Raw genomic sequence first — 20,496 nt, 5'->3', positions numbered from 1 at the left:
AACTCACGGACCAGGCAAGGAGGGCATTAATCAGAGAGGCAACAAAGAGACCAAAGATAACCCTGAAGGAGCTGCAAAGCTCCACAGCGGCGATTGGAGTATCTGTCCATAGGACCACTAAGCCATACACTCCACAGAGCTGGGCTTTACGGAAGAATGGCCAGGAAAAAAAACATTGCTTAAAGAAAAGAATAAGCAAACACATTTGGTGTTTGCCAAAAGGCATGTGGGAGACTCCCCAAACATATGAAAGAAGGTACTCTGGTCAGATGAGACTAAAATGTAGCCTTTGGTCCATCAAGGAAAATGCTATGTCTGGCGCAAACTCAACAACTCTCATCACCCCGAGAACAACATCCACACAGGGAAGCATGGTGGTGGCAGCATCATGCTATGGGGATGTTTTTCATTGGCAGGGACTGGGAAACTGGTCAGAATTGAATAAATTATGGATGCAACTAAATATAGGGAAATTCTTGAGGAAAACCTGTTTCAGTCTTCCAGAGATTTGAGACTGCGACGGAGGTTCACCTTCCAGCAGGACAATGACCCTAAGCATACTGCTAAAGCAACACTCAAGTGGTTTAAGGGGAAACATTTAAATGTCTTGGAATGGCCTAGTCAAAGCCCAGACCTCAATCCAATTGAGAATCTGTGGTATAACTTAAATATTGCTGTACACCAGCAGAACCCATCCAACTTGAAAGACCTGGAGCAGTTTTGCCTTGAAGAACATGCAAAAATCCCAGTGGCTAGATGTGCCAAGCTTATAGAGACATACCCCAAGAGACTTGCAGCTGTAATTGCTGCAAAAGGTGGCTCTACAAAGCATTGACTTCGGGGGTGTGAATAGTTATGCACACTCAAGTTTTCTGTTTTTTGTCTTATTTCTTGTTTGTGTCACAATAAAAAATATTTTTCATCTTCAAAGTGGTAGGCATGTTGTGTAAATCCAATGATACAATCCCCCCCCCCATGAATCCATTTCAATTCCAGGTTGTAAGGCAACAAAATAAGAAAAATGGCAAGGGTGAATACTTTCGCAAGCCACTGTATCCACTGAGTCATAGTGTAGAATGACACAAGGAGCTTAAAATGGATCAAATTCATTTATAGCATTCATTTAATTGAAAATCATTTGTGAAATGCAAAATGTACTATTACTTTGCAATGAACAGATGTTGCTAATGAATTAGATCATGTCTAATTGAAGTGTTCTATTTAGGCCTGGTAATGAAAGCTAGTGGCAGTTAAATGAAGTTGCACTTGAACTCACATTGAGAGAGGGTACCATAGTAATGAAATATATGGTATAATACAGAGAGAACATAAGGTACCATGCAATTAGAATTACATTATCTTTCCTCATTTGCTTGTCCTTATTTAAATCGAATACATGCTGTGTGTGTGTTTGTCTTTGTCTGTCTGTCTATCTATGTGTATGTCTGTTTTTATGTGTTATACAGATCATCGATGAAGAGGACACCCAGTTCATGATCAACTGTCCCCCGGCAGTGACAGAGAGTACCCCTCGGAGACGCACTAGGATCCAGGTGTTCTGGACAGCCCCCCCCAGCTCCTCTGGTTGTCTCACCCTCAAGTAGGTGCATGTACTTGGGGCTCTCTGAAGAACCCTAAAGTAAGGATATATATGTCTGTGTCCCCATTTTCCACCCCTCTCCCGAAGTGTGCACTTGTCCTGCATACTCCCCATTATGTATGCAACAACAGTGGAAACTCCAGCCAATGCTTACATCAATCCAATGTGCAAGTGCACACTTTGGGAGAAGTGTGGAGAATCAGGATGCAGCCATATGTGATCACCACCCGTGGTACTGGAGAACTACGGTGTTTAGAGGCTTTTATTCCAGACCAATGGTAATATTATCTGATTCAACGAATCAGTGTTTCGATGGCTTGGTGATTAGTTTATCCAGGTGTGTTAGTGCTGGGCTGGAACAAGACATTCACAACCTTTAGCTTGTGTATAGGACCAGAGTTGGTGACCACACTATGACGCAAATCCAGTGTAGCTGTGACAGTGTGTGGTTGATTGTATACTGTGAATAAGGAGCTGTATGTGGACCCCTCATGCATCTTTACATACAGTATCGTACTCACGTGTCCTATTACTGTACATGGGAAGTTATTACTGTACTCCTCTCCACTCCAAACCCAACCTAAAGGTTTCACTCAGAATATATTATCAATGTTTCTTCCAGAATGTATGTTGCATAAAGAATACATAATCACAAGAATAGCTGCAATGGCTTGGGTTGACGTTAATTGATTCCTTTGCCGTGTCGTGTGCCTCCAGGGCTTGTTTAGGTGCAGTATGTGTTAGTTACCTGTACCAAACATAGATCACAGTACACTCCCATGCATTGAGGCGGGATATTGTTTGAGGGTAGGGCTGAGAGAGTGTGTGTGTGTGTGTGTGTGTGTGTGTGTGTGTGTGTGTGTGTGTGTGTGTGTGTGTGTGTGTGTGTGAGAGAGAGAGAGTGCATAATCTAGAGAAAGAGAGAGAAAAGGAGGAGGAGAGAGGGCACAGACGTCAATTCAGCATCTATTCCACGTTGGTTCAACATAATTTCATTGAATTAGACGTGGAAACGACATTGATTCAACCAGTGTGTACCCAGTGGGGGGAGAAGAGAGAGAAGCGAGAGAGCGACAAAGAAGAGAGAGAGGAACAGAAACATAGGGGTGGTGCCCTACATGGCATGCTAATCTCTGCATTATTAAAGAGTTCAGTTGGCCTGTCACTTTCTCTCCTGCCCCGTTTAAATCTCTCACTGTGCCGTCGTTATGTGTGTAGGGGCGTAAAAAAAGGCTTGCATTTCTTATTAATGCACGTTATTATGTGCCTGTCAGAGTGAGTGATGAGATGTCCTTGCCTTCGTCTTCGTCTCTGAACTCCCCCTTTCTTTGGCTTTCTTCCTCCCTCTCTCTACTCTCACTCACTCTTCTCTTTCCTGTCGGTTTCTCTCGATACTACACACCCTTTTCATTCCTTCCCTTCTCTCTCTCCTTTTCCGCTTCACTCTTTCTGCCTTTCTCAACCAGGGCGCAGTTCTGTTGTTCCCACAGCACACTAACCAGGCAGGCAGGCATCTTCCCCTACTTTTCCTCTCAGCTGTCTTGTATCTATTGGAAGAAAGGAGGTGAGACAGAGAGTGGGGGACAGAGGTAGAGAAAGAGAAAGAGGTAGAGATAACAGATGAATGGATAGAATGGAAAGAGAGTGGCAGCATGTGAGATGAGGAGAGAGTGAGATATAGTCATGTGGAGGTTGGGGAGTGGGGATGTGATACTAAGGTACGTCCAGTGGGGATGCTTGTTTTTCACTGTAGAGTGATGACACCAGGCGAGGACAGGTTCATAGTTGAGTGTTTTTGTGTTTTTTGGAAACTGGAAAGTTGAATTACTGGGTGATCACTCTTATTAAAGTTTTGTCAGTGAAGTGGGGCGGGTGTACCCCTAAACATCATACTGATTGATTGTTATTGGGAAGCTGTTGTATATCTCTAGCTAGAGCCCAAGCAGCAACAGCCTCTTTTCCTAAACAAATGCAAACACATATTGGTCATCTACACACAACATACACATTCCCACACACACACACAGACAGAAAGACAGACAGACAGACAGACAGACAGACAGACAGACAGACAGACAGACAGACAGACAGACAGACAGACAGACAGACAGACAGACAGACAGACAGACAGACAGACAGACAGACAGACAGACAGACAGACAGACAGACAGACAGACGCAGCCAGGCAGCATTGAATCTGAAATGGTTGATTATAGTGTGTCGTTTACGGGTTTCCCGATATTGTGACTTTACTAGCTTAAATAACAAATGGACGGAGAGCGAAATACAGTTAATGCCAACAGGCGTTTTTATGTTACACTGCACGGGGTAATGGGGAGCTGCACAAAACAACCAACCTAGCTTGAACTAGCTAGACATTAATCACAGTCTAGCAGGAAGTATCTCCCCAGAGATATAATCATGAGAGAAAGAAAATGGGTCTGTCCCCATTAGATATATCCCCACAAACGTACGTGCTGCTCCCGCCTCTTCTATTACCATGACAACCCCATAAACAATGAACGTGACTGATGCTGTCAGCCTGGGGGAGTGTCTGCCCACCTTTCCCCAGCTACAATAGTATATGTTTCATCAGAAAATGGGGGATTTCATTATTGATACAAGTTTTTCATTTCAACGCTCTCAGCATGCCTATCTGCCTACCTGTCAAATAACCTGGTTAACTCAGACACCTCTGGCAATAACTATTATGGAAAAACAGACTGTGCATGTGTCTGGTGCCTGTGTGTGTGTGTGTGTGTGTGTGTGTGTGTTTGTGTGTGTTTACGTGTACGTGCACGTTTGTGTGAGTGTGTCTAATACAGCATAATGCAACATGTGAAGATGTGTGTGTATTACTGTGTATAGTGTCATCATCGCTCAGTGCGTCTGTGTGGAAAGTGTTCATGAGAGTTTTTGAGAGCTCCTCTAGTGCTGTGGCTAGAGAGGCTGTGGTATGACGGCCCCTCCTCCCTGATGGTTAGCTGTAATTGAGGAGTAGCTGCTGTCTCCTGGTGGCTGGAAACATCTTAGTGTGGTGGTTTGGTCTGGCTCACCATGATTATGGGGGTCAAAAAGGGACAGACGTTTGTCCGATTTCTGGACCACACTCCCTGTAGAGTCTTTATATTTTTGTTAATTTATACAGAAAAGTCATTCTTTTTTTCAGGTTCACCTGACATAAAGTGTAGTACAGTTTTGACAGTCAGAACATGATTGTGTCAAAACCTATTTGAAATCTCTAGGAATTTAATGACATGATCACAATGGCAGGTAGATTAAAAAGCCTTCCCAGAGAGAATGGCAGTCTAACTCTGCAGTTATTACATGTGAGATGAGTAGGAATGGTTCAATGACAGTGGTACAGTATGTGCCTTCCCAAAGGAACAAACTGTAAACAAATAGCTATGTTTATATATCCCTCTCTGACCTGGCCACACACACACACACACACACACACACACACACACACACACACACACACACACACACACACACACACACACACACACACACACACACACACACACACACACACACACACACACACACACACACACTCCTACCCACCCCACATACCGGAGCGCTTTTGAGGCGATAACCATCGGCGGTGTGGAGCCAGGAAAGTGAGTCTGGCTTTAATAGCATCTCATTGATAGAATTTAAATTGGATGTTAAATAAGCATTACTGTGCCTGATTGCCTGGCCGGCCCCAGAAAGTGGGCAGCTAGTGAGGCAGTTTGTGAGCGGCTCGCTCAGGGAGAGATATCTAAAATTGGAGTGAGATTGAATTAAGGTGTGAACACTTAGAGATATGCTGGCGGTGTGTTTAGGAGCACCTGGGGTAGGGTACCCCTGTTACCTCTGTACTTCTAGGTACACCCCTCAGACAGGTTTCTTCATGTCCTACTACTATCCCCTTCCAAACCCATTCCTTGTTTTCGAATGGGATCTGTTGTGTTTATGCTTTATTTTCTTCTCTTCTTATTTCCCTCTCTCTCTCTCTTCTCTTTCCTCTCTGTCTGTCTGTCTGTCTGTCTGTCTGTCTGTCTCTGTCTCGCTGTGTGCCTTGGAGAGTAAAAATTGATAAAAAAAAACAAAAGCAAGAGAGAGGGTGAGAAAAAGACAGATGAAGAAAGATTTGTGTTATGTTAATAGGGGCATATAGCTGTCACTCCGTCACTGTAGAGATACCGTCCCTTCTCTGGCCGGCCTGCCTGACACAGCCTCCTCTGCCACTGGTCCTCTGCCACTGGTCCAGCCCTTAGATCATCAAACATAATCCCCTGATAGCCTGCTCTGGAGACAGGCAGGATAAACAGACAGCAGAGTGGTAGGAGGTTTATTTATAATAAAATCCAAAAATGTACATTTTACCCCTTTTTCATGATATCAAATTGGTAGTTACTGTCTTGTCCCATCGCTGCAACTCCTGTACGGACTCGGGAGAGACAAAGGTCGAGAGCCATGCATCCTCCGAAACACAGCTGTGACCAAGCCGCACTGCTAGCTCAACTCGGAAGCCAGCCACACCAATATGTCGGAGGAAACACTGTACAACTGGCGACCGAAGTCAGCGTGCATGTTCCCAGCCCGCCACAAGAGCACTAGTGACAAGGACAAACCTGGACGACGCTGGGCCAATTGTGCGCCGCCTCATGGGTCTCCCGGTCACTGCCGGCTGCGAAACAGCCCGGGATTGAACGTGGGTCTGTAGTGACGCCTCTAGCACTGCAATGCAGTGTCTTAGACCGCTGCGCCACTCGCAAGGCCCCAGCGGTAGGAGGTTTGCTTGGGGAATAGGTTGGAATCCCATCAGAATTGAGAGATAATGTATTTTTCCAAAGCAGCTCATCTGAAGTGTGTCCTTCAAGGACAAGGTGAAATGATTTGTCTTTGTCCTTGTCTTGTATCTCGCTTTCTTTGTGTCGTTTTTTCTCCTCACTACCACGGCTTCCTGAGATGAGCATATAGTACATCTCTCTGTCTTTTTTTCCTTTCCTCTTCTACATCTACGTCTCCTCTCGCTCTTCTCCCTCCCTCTTTCTCTCGTTCTTTCTTTATTTTTGTGACTGTGGGAGAGCACAGTGACAGCAGTGGGCTCGGCCCAGCTCAGACTCCTGCTCCATAAACAGTCCAGCTGGACAGGAACCACCTGGACCAGACCCAGAACCCAGATAATCCAGAGCCTAGAACCTACACCCTGCTGCTACCCTCTGCCCACTATCACCATGGAAACCTGCAGCCTGTTGTGGGAGGCCAAGTCTGATGTAATGCACAGCACCTAAATAGAGTTTGTTTGTGACAGCTTTTGGGCCCTGAAAGTAATTTGGTTGCGATCGTTTCTGGCCCACACGCGGACCCCTTCTGGTCCTTGAATGGGTTTGTTTGTGTCTGATTTGCATGTCGAGGCCCCACTAAGCCCTGTGTCCACCCAGCACTCAGTGGCTTTGTCCCCAGACAGCTCTATCAGAACAGTCTCTCTGCCAGGACCAGGAGCAGGACTTTAGCTCTGGAAAACTTAACTTTTGGCCTGTCACTCTGTCTTATCTCTGACACACTGTAGTTCCTCTTGCCTGAGTGTGTGTGTGTGTGTGTGTGGTTGCTCACTCTTGATCGTTTATCAAAAGGGAAGCTTACTTTCTGACTTTTTTCTCTCCTTTTTCTCTTTCTCTCTAGGTTTTTAATCTCTTTTCCAACAACATCTCTCTCCTGCTAAATACAAGTCTTTATGTTAATAAATACTTTCTGTAAGAGCTAGCAAATCCCTCCGGTCTGAGAGTGCCTGTGATTCAGCACCCCTGTGTGCTTTATTAGCTGATCTCAGAGCTGTCTGGAAGCACAGGAACATGTTGATGAATAACACAGGACCTGCTCTAGTAGCTGATCTCAGACCTGTCCGCAATCACATTCAAATGTTGATGAATAACACAGAACCTTCTCTAGTAGCTGATCTCAGAACTGCTGGGAGACCTGTCTGGAAGCACAAGAACACTTCCTCCCCAGGTTTTATTCATTCAGACACTCAACACTCATCCTAAGTTCAACATTACTCCAAATGTCCCCCGGTTACTCCCTGTGCTAAAAGTACTGTATGAATATTTAACTCTTCTCTTGTTTCTCATCTCCTGCTTCTTTCCTCCTTTATTCCACCTGATCTCCTGCCTTGTACTCCTCTCATCCTTTCTTGTCTTTTCTCCTCTGTCCATTCCCTATCTCTTTCAACCCTCATCTCCACTTTACCCTGATCTTTTCACTTTTCATCTGCTTTCTCTTTCTAACCTTTCATTTCCTTTCTCATAACCTGAAACTTCCTCTTCTCCTCTCACCTCCTCCCCTCCTCCTTCTTTCATAATGAGACATCCGGCGCCAACAGAGATGGCCGCCTCGCTTCGCATTCTCAGGAAACTATGCAGTATTTAGTTTTTTTATGTACTATCTCTTACATTGTTACCCCAGGAAATCTTAAGTTTGATTACATACAGCCTTTAGGAACTATTGGATATAAGAGCAACGTCAACTTACCAACACTACGACCAGGAATACGACTTTCCTGAAGCAGATCCTCTGTTTGGTCCACCACCCAGGACATTGGATCGGGTCCCAGCCGGCGACCCAAAACAACGGCGCCACAGGAGGGGCAGAAGAAGCGGTCTTCTGGTCAGGCTCCGTAGACGGGCACATCGCGCACCGCTCCCGAGTTTACTACTCGCCAACGTCCAGTCTCTTGACAACAAGGTAGATGAAATCCGAGCAAGGGTTGCCTTCCAGAGAGACATCAGAGATTGTAACGCTCTTTGTTTCACGGAAACGTGGCTCACTCGAGACACGCTATCGGTACAGCCACCTGGTTTCTTCACACATCGCGCCAACAGAAACAAACATCTCTCTGGTAAGAAGAAGGCGGGGGAGGGGATATGCCTTATGATTAACGAGACGTGGTGTGATCATAACAACATAAAGGAACTCAAGTCCTTTTGCTGACCTGACCTAGAATTCCTTACAATCAAATGTCGACCGCATTATCTACCAAGAGAATTCTCTTCGATTATAATCACAGCCGTATATATCCCCCCCAAGCAGACACATTGATGGCCCTGAATGAACTTCATTGGACTCTATGTAAACTGGAAACCACATATCCTGAGGCTGCATTCATTGTAGCTGGGGATTTTAACAAGGCTAATCTAAAAACAAGACTTCCTAAATTTTATCAGTATATTGAATGCGCTACCCAGGCGGAAAAAATCCTGGACCATTGTTACTCTAACTTCCGCGACGCATACAAAGCCCTGCCCCGCCCTCCTTTCGGAAAATCTGACCACGAATCCATTTTGTTGCTCCCAGCCTATAGACAAAAAATAAAACAGGAAATGCCTGTGCTCAGGTCTGTTCAACGCTGGTCCGACCAATCTGATTCCACCCTTCAAGATTGCTTCGATCTCGTGGACTGGGATATGTTACGCATAGCGTCGGACAATAACATTGATGAATACACTGATTCGGTGAGCAAGTTTATTAGCAAGTGCATCGGTGATGTTGTACCCACAGCAACTATTAAAACCTTCCCCAACCAGAAACCGTGGATTGATGGCAGCATTCGTGAAAAACTGAAAGCGCGAACCACTGCTTTTAATCAGGGCAAGGCAACCGGAAATATGACCGAATACAAACAATGTAGCTATTCCCTCCGCAAGGCAATCAAACAAGCTAAGCGTCAGTATAGAGACAAAGTAGAGTCGCAATTCAACGGCTCAGACAAGAGAGGTATGTGGCAGGGTCTACAGTCAATCACGGACTACAAAAAGAAAACCAGCCCCGTCGCGGACCACGATGTCCTGCTCCCAGACAAACTAAACAACTTATTTGCTCGCTTTGAGGACAATACACTACCAATGACACGGCCCACTACCAAAACCTGCGGGTTCTCCTTCACCGCAGCCAACGTGAGTAAAGCATTTACACGTGTTAACCCTCGCAAGGCTGCCGGCCCAGACGGCATCCCTAGCCTCATCCTCAGAGCATGCGCAGACCAGCTGGCTGGTGTGTTTACGGACATATTCAATCTATCCTTATCCCAGTCTGCCGTTCCCACATGCTTCAAGAGGGCCACCATTGTTCCAGTTCCCAAGAAAGCTAAGGTAACTGAGCTAAATGACTATCGGCCCGTAGCACTCACCTCCGTCATCATAAAGTGCTTTGAGAGACTAGCCAAGGATCATACCACCTCCACCCTACCTGACACCCTAGACCCACTCCAATTTGCTTACCGCCCCAATAGGTCCACAGACGACGCAATCGCAATTGCAATCACACTACACACTGCCCTAACCCATTTGGACAAGAGGAATTCCTATGTAAGAATGCTGTTCATCGACTACAGCTCAGCATTTAACTCCATAGTACCCTCCAAACTCGTCATTAAGCTCGAGACCCTGTGTCTCTACCCCGCCCTGTGCAACTGGGTCCTGGACTTCCTGACGGGCCACCCCCAGGTGCTGAGGGTAGGAAACAACATCTCCACCCCGCTGATCCTCAACACTGGGTCCCCACAAGGGTGCGTTCTCAGCCCTCTCCTGTACTCCCTGTTCACCCATGACTGTGTGGCCATGTGTAACCGATGTGAAATGGCTAGTTAGTAAGCGGTGGTGCGCGCTAATAGCATTTCAATCAGTGACGTCACTCGCTCTGAGACTTGAAGTAGGGTTTCCCCTTGCGTTGCAAGGGCCGTGGCTTTTGTGGCGCGATGGGTAATGATGCTTTGTGGGGTGTCAGTTGTTGATGTGTGCAAGGGTCCCTGGTTCGAGCCTGGGCTGTGGCGAAGAGAGGGACGGAACCTACACTGTTACATTGATGCTGTTGACCCGGATCATTGGTTGCTGCGGAAAAAGGAGGAGGTCAAAGGGGGGGTGAGTGTAACCGATGTGAAATGGCTAGTTAGTTAGCGGTGGTGCGCGCTAATAGCATTTCAATCAGTGACGTCACTCGCTCTGAGACTTGAAGTAGGGTTTCCCCTTGCGTTGCAAGGGCCGCGGCTTTTGTGGCGCGATGGGTAACGATGCTTCGTGGGGTGTCAGTTGTTGATGTGTGCAAGGGTCCCTGGTTCGAGCCCGGGTTGGGGCGAAGAGAGGGACGGAACCTACACTGTTACACATGCACGCCTCCAACTCAATCATCAAGTTTGCAGATGACACTACAGTGGTAGGCTTGATTACCAACAACGACGAGACGGCCTACAGGGAGGAGGTGAGGGCCCTCGGAATGTGGTGTCAGGAAAATAACCTCACACCCAACGTCAACAAAACAAAGGAGATGATCGTAGACTTCAGGAAACAGCAGAGGGAGCACCCCGCTATCCACATCGAAGGGACAGTAGTGGAGAAGGTGGAAAGTTTTAAGTTCCTCGGCGTACACGTCACAGACAAACTGAAATGGTCCACCCACACAGACAGTGTGGTGAAGGCGGCGCAACAGTGCCTCTTCAACCTCAGGAGGCTGAAGAAATTCGGCTTGTCACCAAAATCACTCACAAACATTTACAGATGCACAATCGAGAGCATCCTGTCGGGCTGTATCACCGCCTAGTACGGCAACTGCTCCGCCCACAACCGTAAGGCTCTCCAGAGGTTAGTGAGGTCTGCGCAACGCATCACCGGGGGCAAACTACCTGCTCTCCAGGACACCTACACCCACCCGATGTCACAGGAAGGCCAAAAAGATCATCAAGGACAACAACAACCGAGCCACTGCCTGTTCACCCCGCTATCATCCAGAAGGCGAGGTCAGTACAGGTGCATCAAAGCTGGGACCGAGAGACTGAAAAACAGCTTCTATCTCAAGGCCATCAGACTGTTAAACAGACATCACTAACATTGAGTGGCTGCTGCCAACATACTGACTCCATCTCTAGCCACTTTAATAATAAAAAAATGGATGTAATAAATGTATCACTAGTCACTTTAAACTATGCCACTTTATATAATGCTTACATACCCTACATTACTCATCTCATATGTATATACTGTACTCTATACCATCTACTGCATCTTGCCTATGCCGTTCGGCTATCGCTCATCCATATATATTTTTATGTACATATTCATTCCTTATTCATTCCTTTACACTTGTGTGTATAAGGTAGTTGTTGTGAAATTGTTAGATTACTTGTTAGATATTACTGCATGGTCGGAATTAGAATCACAAGCATTTCGCTACACTCGCATAAACATCTGCTAACCATGTGTACGTGACAATAAAATGTGATTTGATTTGATTTTCTCTGCAGGGCCAGCATTGTCCAGAAGAGGATCATCTACTTCCAGGATGAAGGCTCTCTCACCAAGAGGATGTGTGAGAAAGGTATGTCCTCCATTACTGAGACGCAGTAAAGGGCGCTACATGTCTTCCACTCCTCTCTCTCCCTTACTATGTCTCAGTATCTCCTGTCTTACTCTCTCTTCCCTTACTGGGTCAGGATCTTTACGCTTGTGCTGTATCTCCCAAGCTGTGCGTGACATTGGATAGAGAATTTACGGAGACTGATCAAAAGAACAGCTTTACACCTCCATCTCTCCTTCCCTTACCCATACCCTCCCTCCCTCCCTCCCTCCCGCCCTCCCACCCTCTCCTCCATTAACCTCTCTCAATCTCTCTCTCACTCACTCCCTCTTCTCTCCCTTCTCAGAGTCATTGTATGGGGAGACCACAGAGAAGCCTCTGCTGGATTGCTGTGCCTGTGGAACAGCCAAGTACAGAGTCACCTTCTATGGCAACTGGTCAGAGAAGGTGCACCCCAAAGACTACCCTCGTAAGTACCCCATAACTTCCAAATTACCCAGGCACGTACCCCATTTAATCCCTGAAAGACGACTTTAATTAGTGCCCCATTTCACCCCAGGGCTACACTAGTTGGTGCCTCCATTGCGTCAAAAATACCCCTTTACTCATAACATTGCAATACTGTTCAAGTACCTAGCATCACAGTCTACCAAGGATACTACAACCTCCATGGTCACCCCAGGATACCCTCTTCCCAGGGTGCTGTGCCCCTGTCTCATTCCTCCCCCAGCTTGGCCCTGGGCCTCGGTCTGTGGTGCTGCACTGTATAACCTTGAGCCTGACTCCCCGGCAGGCAGGCAGGGTGTGAATGGAGATGGGGATTACTGGGCTCTTCCCTCCTTCTAAGACACTCCTTTCTCTCTCTCTCTCTCTCTCTCTCTCTCTCTCTCACAGCCCAGATCAATATAATGATTAGCATGGAGTCCAACAGTAAGATAAACCTGCAAATCGAGTGACACCCTCATTTAATGGCTTAGGAGAGACAGGAGTGTATGTGTTTGAGAATGTGTGTGTGTATCTTTCTGTTTGTATGTCTTTTTGTTTGTGTGGATGTCTGTCTGTGTTACATTGTGTGTGTATGTGTGTGTGTGTGTGTGTGTGTGTGTGTGTGTGTGTGTGTGTGTGTGTGTGTGTGTGTGTGTGTGTGTGTGTGTGTGTGTGTGTGTGTGTGTGTGCTTTTTATGTATGCGTTTCCACTCTGTGTCTTAGGAAACCCATAATTGGTTTTGTGGTTTTTATAATTGAGTTCTCCTCACCACCACAAAGTCATAGCCAAGGTAACCATCCCTGGTTGTCATACATACAGCAGATCACCATCTACAACTTCCTCCCCAAGCATCATTAGTATCTGGTAATTATTTGTTAATGTGCCTGTGTTTTTTATATGACTACTGTCAATCAAACACAGATAGAACCATTGCTAAAAGAGGTTTTAGCACGACACAACGTGGAGTGCCTGGACACAGCTCTTAGCCGTAGTATATTGGCCATATATCACAAACCCCTGAGGTGCCTTATTGCTATTATAAACTGGTTACCAACGTAATTTGAGCAGTAAAAATAAATGTTTTTTCATACTCATGGTATATGGTATGATATAGCATGGCTGTCAGCCAATCAGCATTCAGGGCTCGAACCACCCACTTTATAATAAGTAATACACCACTGAGAAGCTATTCAACCATTATCTGTGGAGAGCGGAGATAGCCAGCAGGTTTCCTGGTTACCTGAACCCATTCAGACACTCAGGAGAGAGACAGGTAGAGAGAGCCCAGTCAAGATAACCATGACTGGTACTCAGGTGGCTAAGTGTACCAGAGAATTGCCCTGTGGTTTGGATGGATCTGAGGTTACATCCAGGGATTCACAGCTCAAGTGTCATTTCATGTCTTCTGTGGATATGGGTTCTCAAAAGCATTTCTACCAGACTCACACAAAGCTGAAATATGAGCAATCACGTTGCTGTTAGGACAGAACACAGACTAGACCAGAAATTCAGAAAGACTGTTATTAGACTGAGAGAAAGAGATGAAAGGAGTTTTTTTTGAGAATATGAAAATAGGCTGTGGAACATCAGAGTATATGATCGAGATTGGATACAGTTCTGATGAATATAGAGGGAATAACCTTAGTGAGTTTGTGGTGACCACTTCCCCTATTTGTGTGTGTGTGTGTGTGTGTGTGTGTGTGTGTGTGTGTGTGTGTGTGTGTGTGTGTGTGTGTGTGTGTGTGTGTGTGTGTGTGTGTGTGTGTGTGTGTGTGTGTGTACACCCCATCACGCCAGAGGAGTGTTATAAATTGCAAAAGGAAATGAGACAGAAGGATTTGAGTGGTCAGATAGAGAGCCTCCCTTTGCTGAACAAAGACTTTCCGATAATATGTGTGAGTTGCTCTTGATGAGGAGAGGAGGGAGGGATGAGGAGGAGAGGAAGAGGGATATGAGTTTATTTTGTAGCAATAAAGAAGATAATTATCCACTCGGAGGTCTTTCACCTTGGGAAGTGAAGAGAGGACAATATATTGCATCAGCAGACCGAAGTTTGACTTTTTAATTGGAAACTCAGTATGCTATTTCAAGTTTTTAATGTCACGTGAACAAGTACAGTGAAAGGCCTTTCTTGCAAGCTCTAAACTCAACAACGTAGTAATCAATAACAATGTAATACTAAAAATAACATAAGGTAGAAAAAGACACACAAGAAATAAAAATAAGAAATAAGAAGATCACTAGAAAGTAAGTAAGCATACTATTGACAGGGTCAGTCAGTTCCAGTACCATATTTACAATGTGCAGGGATACTGGAGTGATAGAGGTAGATATGTATAGGGGTAAGGTGACTGAGTATCATGATATATGTGTAACGTCTGCTTCCAACTCACACTCTCAAACACGTAGATCCCCTGAACGCAGCTCACTTTCCAGCCCACTTTCCAGCTCACTCTCAAACACATAGATCCCCTGAACGCAGCTCACTCTCCAGATCCCAATCACTTGAATTCCGATCACCTGTTCACAAACCTGTATGTCATTATCACACTATTTAGTTCAGTTCTTTGTACCCCATCATTGTGAGGTATTGTTTGATTTGTGACACACTTCTATTGGGAGCGCTGGTTTTCCCATAATGTAATCCTCCCGTGTATGATAGTTTTTGCCTGCCTCACTAATGACACCTTTTGCCTATTCCCAACCTGTACCTTAGCCTATCGGATTTCCTGTTATCCACCTATTGCTTGTTCTCCCGGATGATGTTACTAGCTTTTTCCCTGCCTGTACTGTTGCCTTTTGGACCGCCTGTGTATGACCTTCTGCCTGCCCCTGGACTCAGCTACCTGCCTCTTCCTGTGGTCCTTTACAATTAAACACCTGCTTCACCCTGAGCTTGAAACCAGCTCTCTGTCACCCATCGTGTTCATTACAATATGATAAACAGAGTAGTAGCGGTGTATATGATGATTGTATGTGAGTGGGTGTGCGTGTGTGATGAGTCAGTATAAATGTTTGTGCACATTATGTGTGTGTGAGCAAATGACAAAGTGAGTGTTTGTATGTGTGTGTTGGAGTGTCAGTGTGTGTGAGTATGCATAGACAGTGCAAAAATAAGGGTAAACTCAGAGAGTCCGTGTAGCAATTTAGTTAGCTATTTAGCAGTCTTATGGCTTGGGGATAGATGCTGTTCAGGAGCCTGTTGGTGTCAGACTTGATGCACTGGTACCACTTGCCGTGCGGAAGCAGAAAGAACAGTTTATGGCTTGACTGGTAGGAGTCTTTAACAATTTTTCAGGCCTTCCTTTCACACCGAAGTCCTGGATGGCAGGGAGCTCGGCCCCAATGATGTACTGGGCTGTCCGCACCACGCTCTGTTCGGCCATGCGCTCAAGGACGGTGCTATTGCCATACCAAGCAGTGATGTAGTCAGTCAAGATGCTCTCAATGGTACAGCTGTAGAACTTTTGTAGGATTTGAGGGCACATGCCAAACATTTTCAACCTCCTGAGGTGTATGTGGACCATTTTAAGTCTACAGTCTACACCAAATCACTCTCAATCCTCCCCCGGATGTGATGTTTGCCTACCTTCACCACCTCGCGTCAGCCCGTCAGGAAGTCCAGGATCCACTTGCAGAGGGAGGTGTTCAGTCCCAGGGTCCTAAGTTTGGTGATGAACTTGGAAGGGACAATAGTGTTGAACGCTGAGCTGTAGTCAATGAACAGCATTCGCGCATAGTTATTCCTCTTATCTAGGTGGGTGAGGGCAGTGTGGATTGCAATTGAGATTGCGTTGTCTATGGGTCTGTTGGGACAGTATGCAAATTGGAGTGGGTCTAGGGTGTCTGGGATGATGGAGTTGATGTGTGCCATAACCGGGCTCTCAAAGCACCTCATGATTACAGATGTAAGTGCTACAGGGCGGTAGTCATTGTGGCATGAAGTCTTAGAGTTCTTAGGTACAGGGATGATGGTAGTCATTTTAAAACATGTGGATTACAGACTGGGACAAGGAGAGGTTGAAAATTACCATGAATATTCCTTCCAGCTGTTCTTCGCATGCTCTTAGAACATGTCATGGAATACCGTCAGGCTCCGCGGCCTTGCGGGTGTTGAGCTGATTAAAGACCCTACTCACTTCAACCTCGGAGAGCAATGGTGGCGGCACTCACACCCGGCACAATGTTGTTATTGACGAAGCATGCATAAAATGCATGGAGTTTGTCTGGTAGAGAGGCATTGTTTGGCTTATCACAGTTGGATCTTCCTTTGTAATCTGTAATTGACTGTAGCCCCTGCCACATGTGGCGGGCGTCAGAGCCTGTGTTATATTATTCCACCATATTCCTATATTGTCCTTTTGCTTGTTTGATTACTCTGTGGAGGTCATAGCGGGATTTCTCATATTTGTTCCAGTCCTCAGCCGTAGCCTCAGGGTTGTCTGCGATGTTTATTTATTTTAACTAGGTAAGTCAGTTAAGAACAAATTCTTATTTACAATGACAGCCTACCCCGGCCAAACCCTAACCTGTGTCAATTGTGCAGCGCCCTATGGGACTCCCAATCATGGCCGGTTGTGATACAGCCTGGAATCGAACCAGGGTCCATAGTGACGCCTCTAGCACTGAGATGCAGTGCTTTAGAACGCTGCACCACTCGGCAGCGATACCTCTGTGTGTGGTAGCCCTGACCTCTAGTTTAGCGCCAACCTCGGTGTTAATCCAGGGCTTTTGATTGGAGAAGCAGCGAACCTTCACTGTGGGGACAATGTCACAGATGAATTTCCTAATGAAGCTGGTGACGGGGTTAGCTCGTTGATTTTATTGGCGGAGTCTCGAAACATATTCCAATCAGCGCTGTAGCATAGTATCTGATTCTGGTGACCATTTCTCAGCGGGTACTTCGTGTTTGAGCTTCTGCTTGCAAACAGGAAGCAGGTGTACGGAGTCATGATCTCATTTGCCGAATGGCGGATGAGACAGGGCCTTCTATGCTTGCTTGTGGGTAGAATAACAGTGGTCTAGGGCTTTATCGCCCCTAGTGGCGTGAAGGAGACTCATTGATGGAGGTTGGGCATCATGTGTCTTAGTGACAAGGGATTAAAACCGCCGTTAATCAGAAAAGCAGGCTCCGGATATAAGTTTTCCTACTTGTTTATAGCCTTGTACAGCTCGTTATTGTGTCTCTCTGAACATTGTACGGACCAATTGCTACCATCGAAATCCACCAGATTTTTGCCAGCTGATCTCTCGTTAAACCATCAATACATACTAAAGTCACCCGCACAACTAATCTCAATTGCAACCAACATTGAACAGTGATTTACCGCTCCCTAATGTAGATGTCAAGGTTATCAGACTATTTCACCCTCTGGTTGGTATTATCATCAGAATAACATAATCCTACTTTATGAGCAGACTAAGGGCGATTTTTCTATTTGACAATAATTCTCTACATCTGAAATAAAATATTTCCTTGTTTATCACTGCAAATCTGCTGTCTACTGTTTACCGACATGTTGTATGAATGGAAAACTAATGTTGATGGTCTAGCCTACTATTCTTATACTCAAATAAGTATTTTTTTACATTCATCAGCCTTACGGTTTTCCGATGCTACTGGTCAATATTTCATTGGGGGCAGGAGTGGAGAATCTAGACCAGCTGTCTGGAAAAATAATCCCTTGACACGGTAACGAGAGATCAACTGCTCTGATGGTTTATCCTTGTGGGTTTTTCATTGCAATCAAGCTTAGTTTATCCCGCAGGTGCATGTAATCTCCTGTTCGTTAGTAGTGTTTAAAGAAATTCCAGTGGTAACCTGCAGGTGCGTGTTAAGTTCTACCTGTTTCACTGCAATCTAGCGTAAATGTCTACAGAGATTTACTGAGAGTAAGGTACTGAGCCTCTGATGTAAAAAAATCTGTAATATAGTACTAAAATTACTGTGTCACGATCTGATATGTACATTACTTTCATATGAATCATTATCAGTCATTTCAAAGTGAATAAGAAACAGAACATTCCGTAACCTTACATTAATCTTATCTTTTTCACTTTTTATACACACACCATTACCTTTTACCTATATATATTATGCCTTGCGAAATGTGAATAGGTGCAAACCTTTCACTGGCACAAATGTTTGGCCAGCCTGCCTCCTGGATTGTAAGAGATTATGATAATTCTGGTGTTGTTTTGTTTCTTAACCTCACCAGGGCGTGCTAACCACTGGTCGGCCATCATTGGAGCGTCCCACTCTAAGAACTATGTGCTTTGGGAGTATGGTGGCTACGCCAGCGAGGGCATCAAGAAGGTGGCGGAGCTGGGATCACCTGTCTCCATGGAGGAAGAGATCAGGCAGAAGGTAAGACTTGGCATGGCCTTATGCACGTACACTTGCTATTGATATTGCAGGACATTTTAGGGTCCAACGATTGACAAGCCAACACCTTGTCTGTTACGCCAAGAGATCTGCATCCCTTGTTGATGTTCTGGGTGTTTGGTTAAGGTCGCTACAATATGTCACTTTTTATCTGACCAAGATGATCGGATCACTCTCCGATTATGCTTCACTGCGTCCTCAAATGGAGTCCAGACTTAGCATTGTATTCTGACTGGGGAAGCAATGTTGTTCAAATGTGGTTGAAAGCTTGAGAATCCATTATAAACATGTTGGTAGTGCTATTGCTACTGCAGTGGAGGATCTATGTCTTTTATGGATGTCAAGGATGGCAAACCCATAAAAATGATTTAAATCACCATCCCCATTCAAGTCATTGTTCAACTTGCCTTGGTTTGAAGGGCTTTTCCCATTCTAGTAATTATATCTATATGGGCCAGCCAATGGCTCTACTCTCTGGATAATCCAGGTGGCTGTGGTATCAGTACAGTAAGTAATGGAGTTTTCATATCTCAGTGGGCGTTCTGATTGATCCGTGAGCTACAAAGTACTTTAATTAATTACATTCAGTAAGTCTCTCAACCTGCCCCTTTATGTGGTTTTATACTTCACAGCTGGGAAATGCATGGTGGGCACTGTTGCGTTTTCTACGTCCTTTGGATATTCAAAGTAGATAGTGTCTACTTGGTATTTACAGTATAAAGCCATGGAATTGGAACATGGAATGTTATCCAAAGTGTGTTGAAGTATTCAATACTTTTTGCATAATGATTTCCACAAGCGATGACCTAAATGAGAGACAAACATTTGTACTATAAGGATCATTGCAAATGTTGGTTAATGGTCTGCTTAATCGTCTACAGTAGTTCCTCCTTTAAAAGTTGTGAGCTTGCACCGCGGGACTTAGAGGTACCCAGTGTCACGGCTTCATTGCTCCAGACCACCACAATGGGGAGTTAGAGCACTCATTATGCATTTGGGTCCTATGGTTTTCATATGACCAATCATATCGAGTGGTTCCAATGACGAATTTTGACGCGAGCCACCCGTCCCTGGTAGCGTTCTTCAACAAAGATGGCTGACAAGACATTATGGTGGAACCAAATGTAAGTAGTTATAACGTCATAATGAGTCAAGCAAAACATGTACAATTGAGAGGAATATGTTAGTTAATGTAGAGACAAACGTTTGTGCATATTTTTTTGTCATAAAGTTAATATACGAAAATTGATATTTAGCAAGTTATCTGACTAGCTAACATTAGCCAGCTAGCCCGTGTTAGGAGAATGTCCCTTGCAACTGGTGATGACCTCAAATCCTAGGAAGTTCACATTCATGCAAGGTTAATAGATACATTCATGTTCATAGGTACTAGAGCGCCTCTATAGTTTAGCAGTTTTACCTATAGTAAAAATCTTCCTCTGTCTCAGTTTCTCACCATATTTCAATGTCTTTGCATGTCTTTCACACTCTCTCCCACTCCCTTTGTTACTTGTCCTTTTTCCATCTATCTATCTCTCTCTCTCTCTCTCTCTCTCTCTCTCTCTCTCTCTCTCTCTCTCTCTCTCTCTCTATCTCTCTCTCTATATATATATATATATATATATATATATATAGCCTGTGCTAGTGTGTATTATTGTAGGGTAATATTGAAGACCTGGAGTCGCG

General features: G+C 45.1%; 1 protein-coding gene across 2 annotated transcripts in view; it reads left to right on the top strand.

Moving 5' to 3' along the window:
* Positions 1-20,496, top strand: part of LOC106562306 (spondin-1) — a 146,171-nt gene that overhangs the window by 16,716 nt on the left and 108,959 nt on the right. For both annotated transcript variants that reach the window (XM_045689214.1, XM_045689213.1), the window contains exons 3-6: positions 1,467-1,600; positions 11,886-11,959; positions 12,285-12,407; positions 18,644-18,792. In XM_045689214.1, coding sequence (XP_045545170.1) covers positions 1,467-1,600; positions 11,886-11,959; positions 12,285-12,407; positions 18,644-18,792 — 480 coding nt within the window. The remainder of the gene's footprint in view (positions 1-1,466; positions 1,601-11,885; positions 11,960-12,284; positions 12,408-18,643; positions 18,793-20,496) is intronic.

Source organism: Salmo salar, chromosome ssa11, assembly GCF_905237065.1.
Source record: "Salmo salar chromosome ssa11, Ssal_v3.1, whole genome shotgun sequence".
Lineage (NCBI taxonomy): Eukaryota > Metazoa > Chordata > Actinopteri > Salmoniformes > Salmonidae > Salmo > Salmo salar.
Note: the sequence above shows the minus strand (reverse complement) of the source record. Positions and strands in the feature narration are given on the sequence as shown.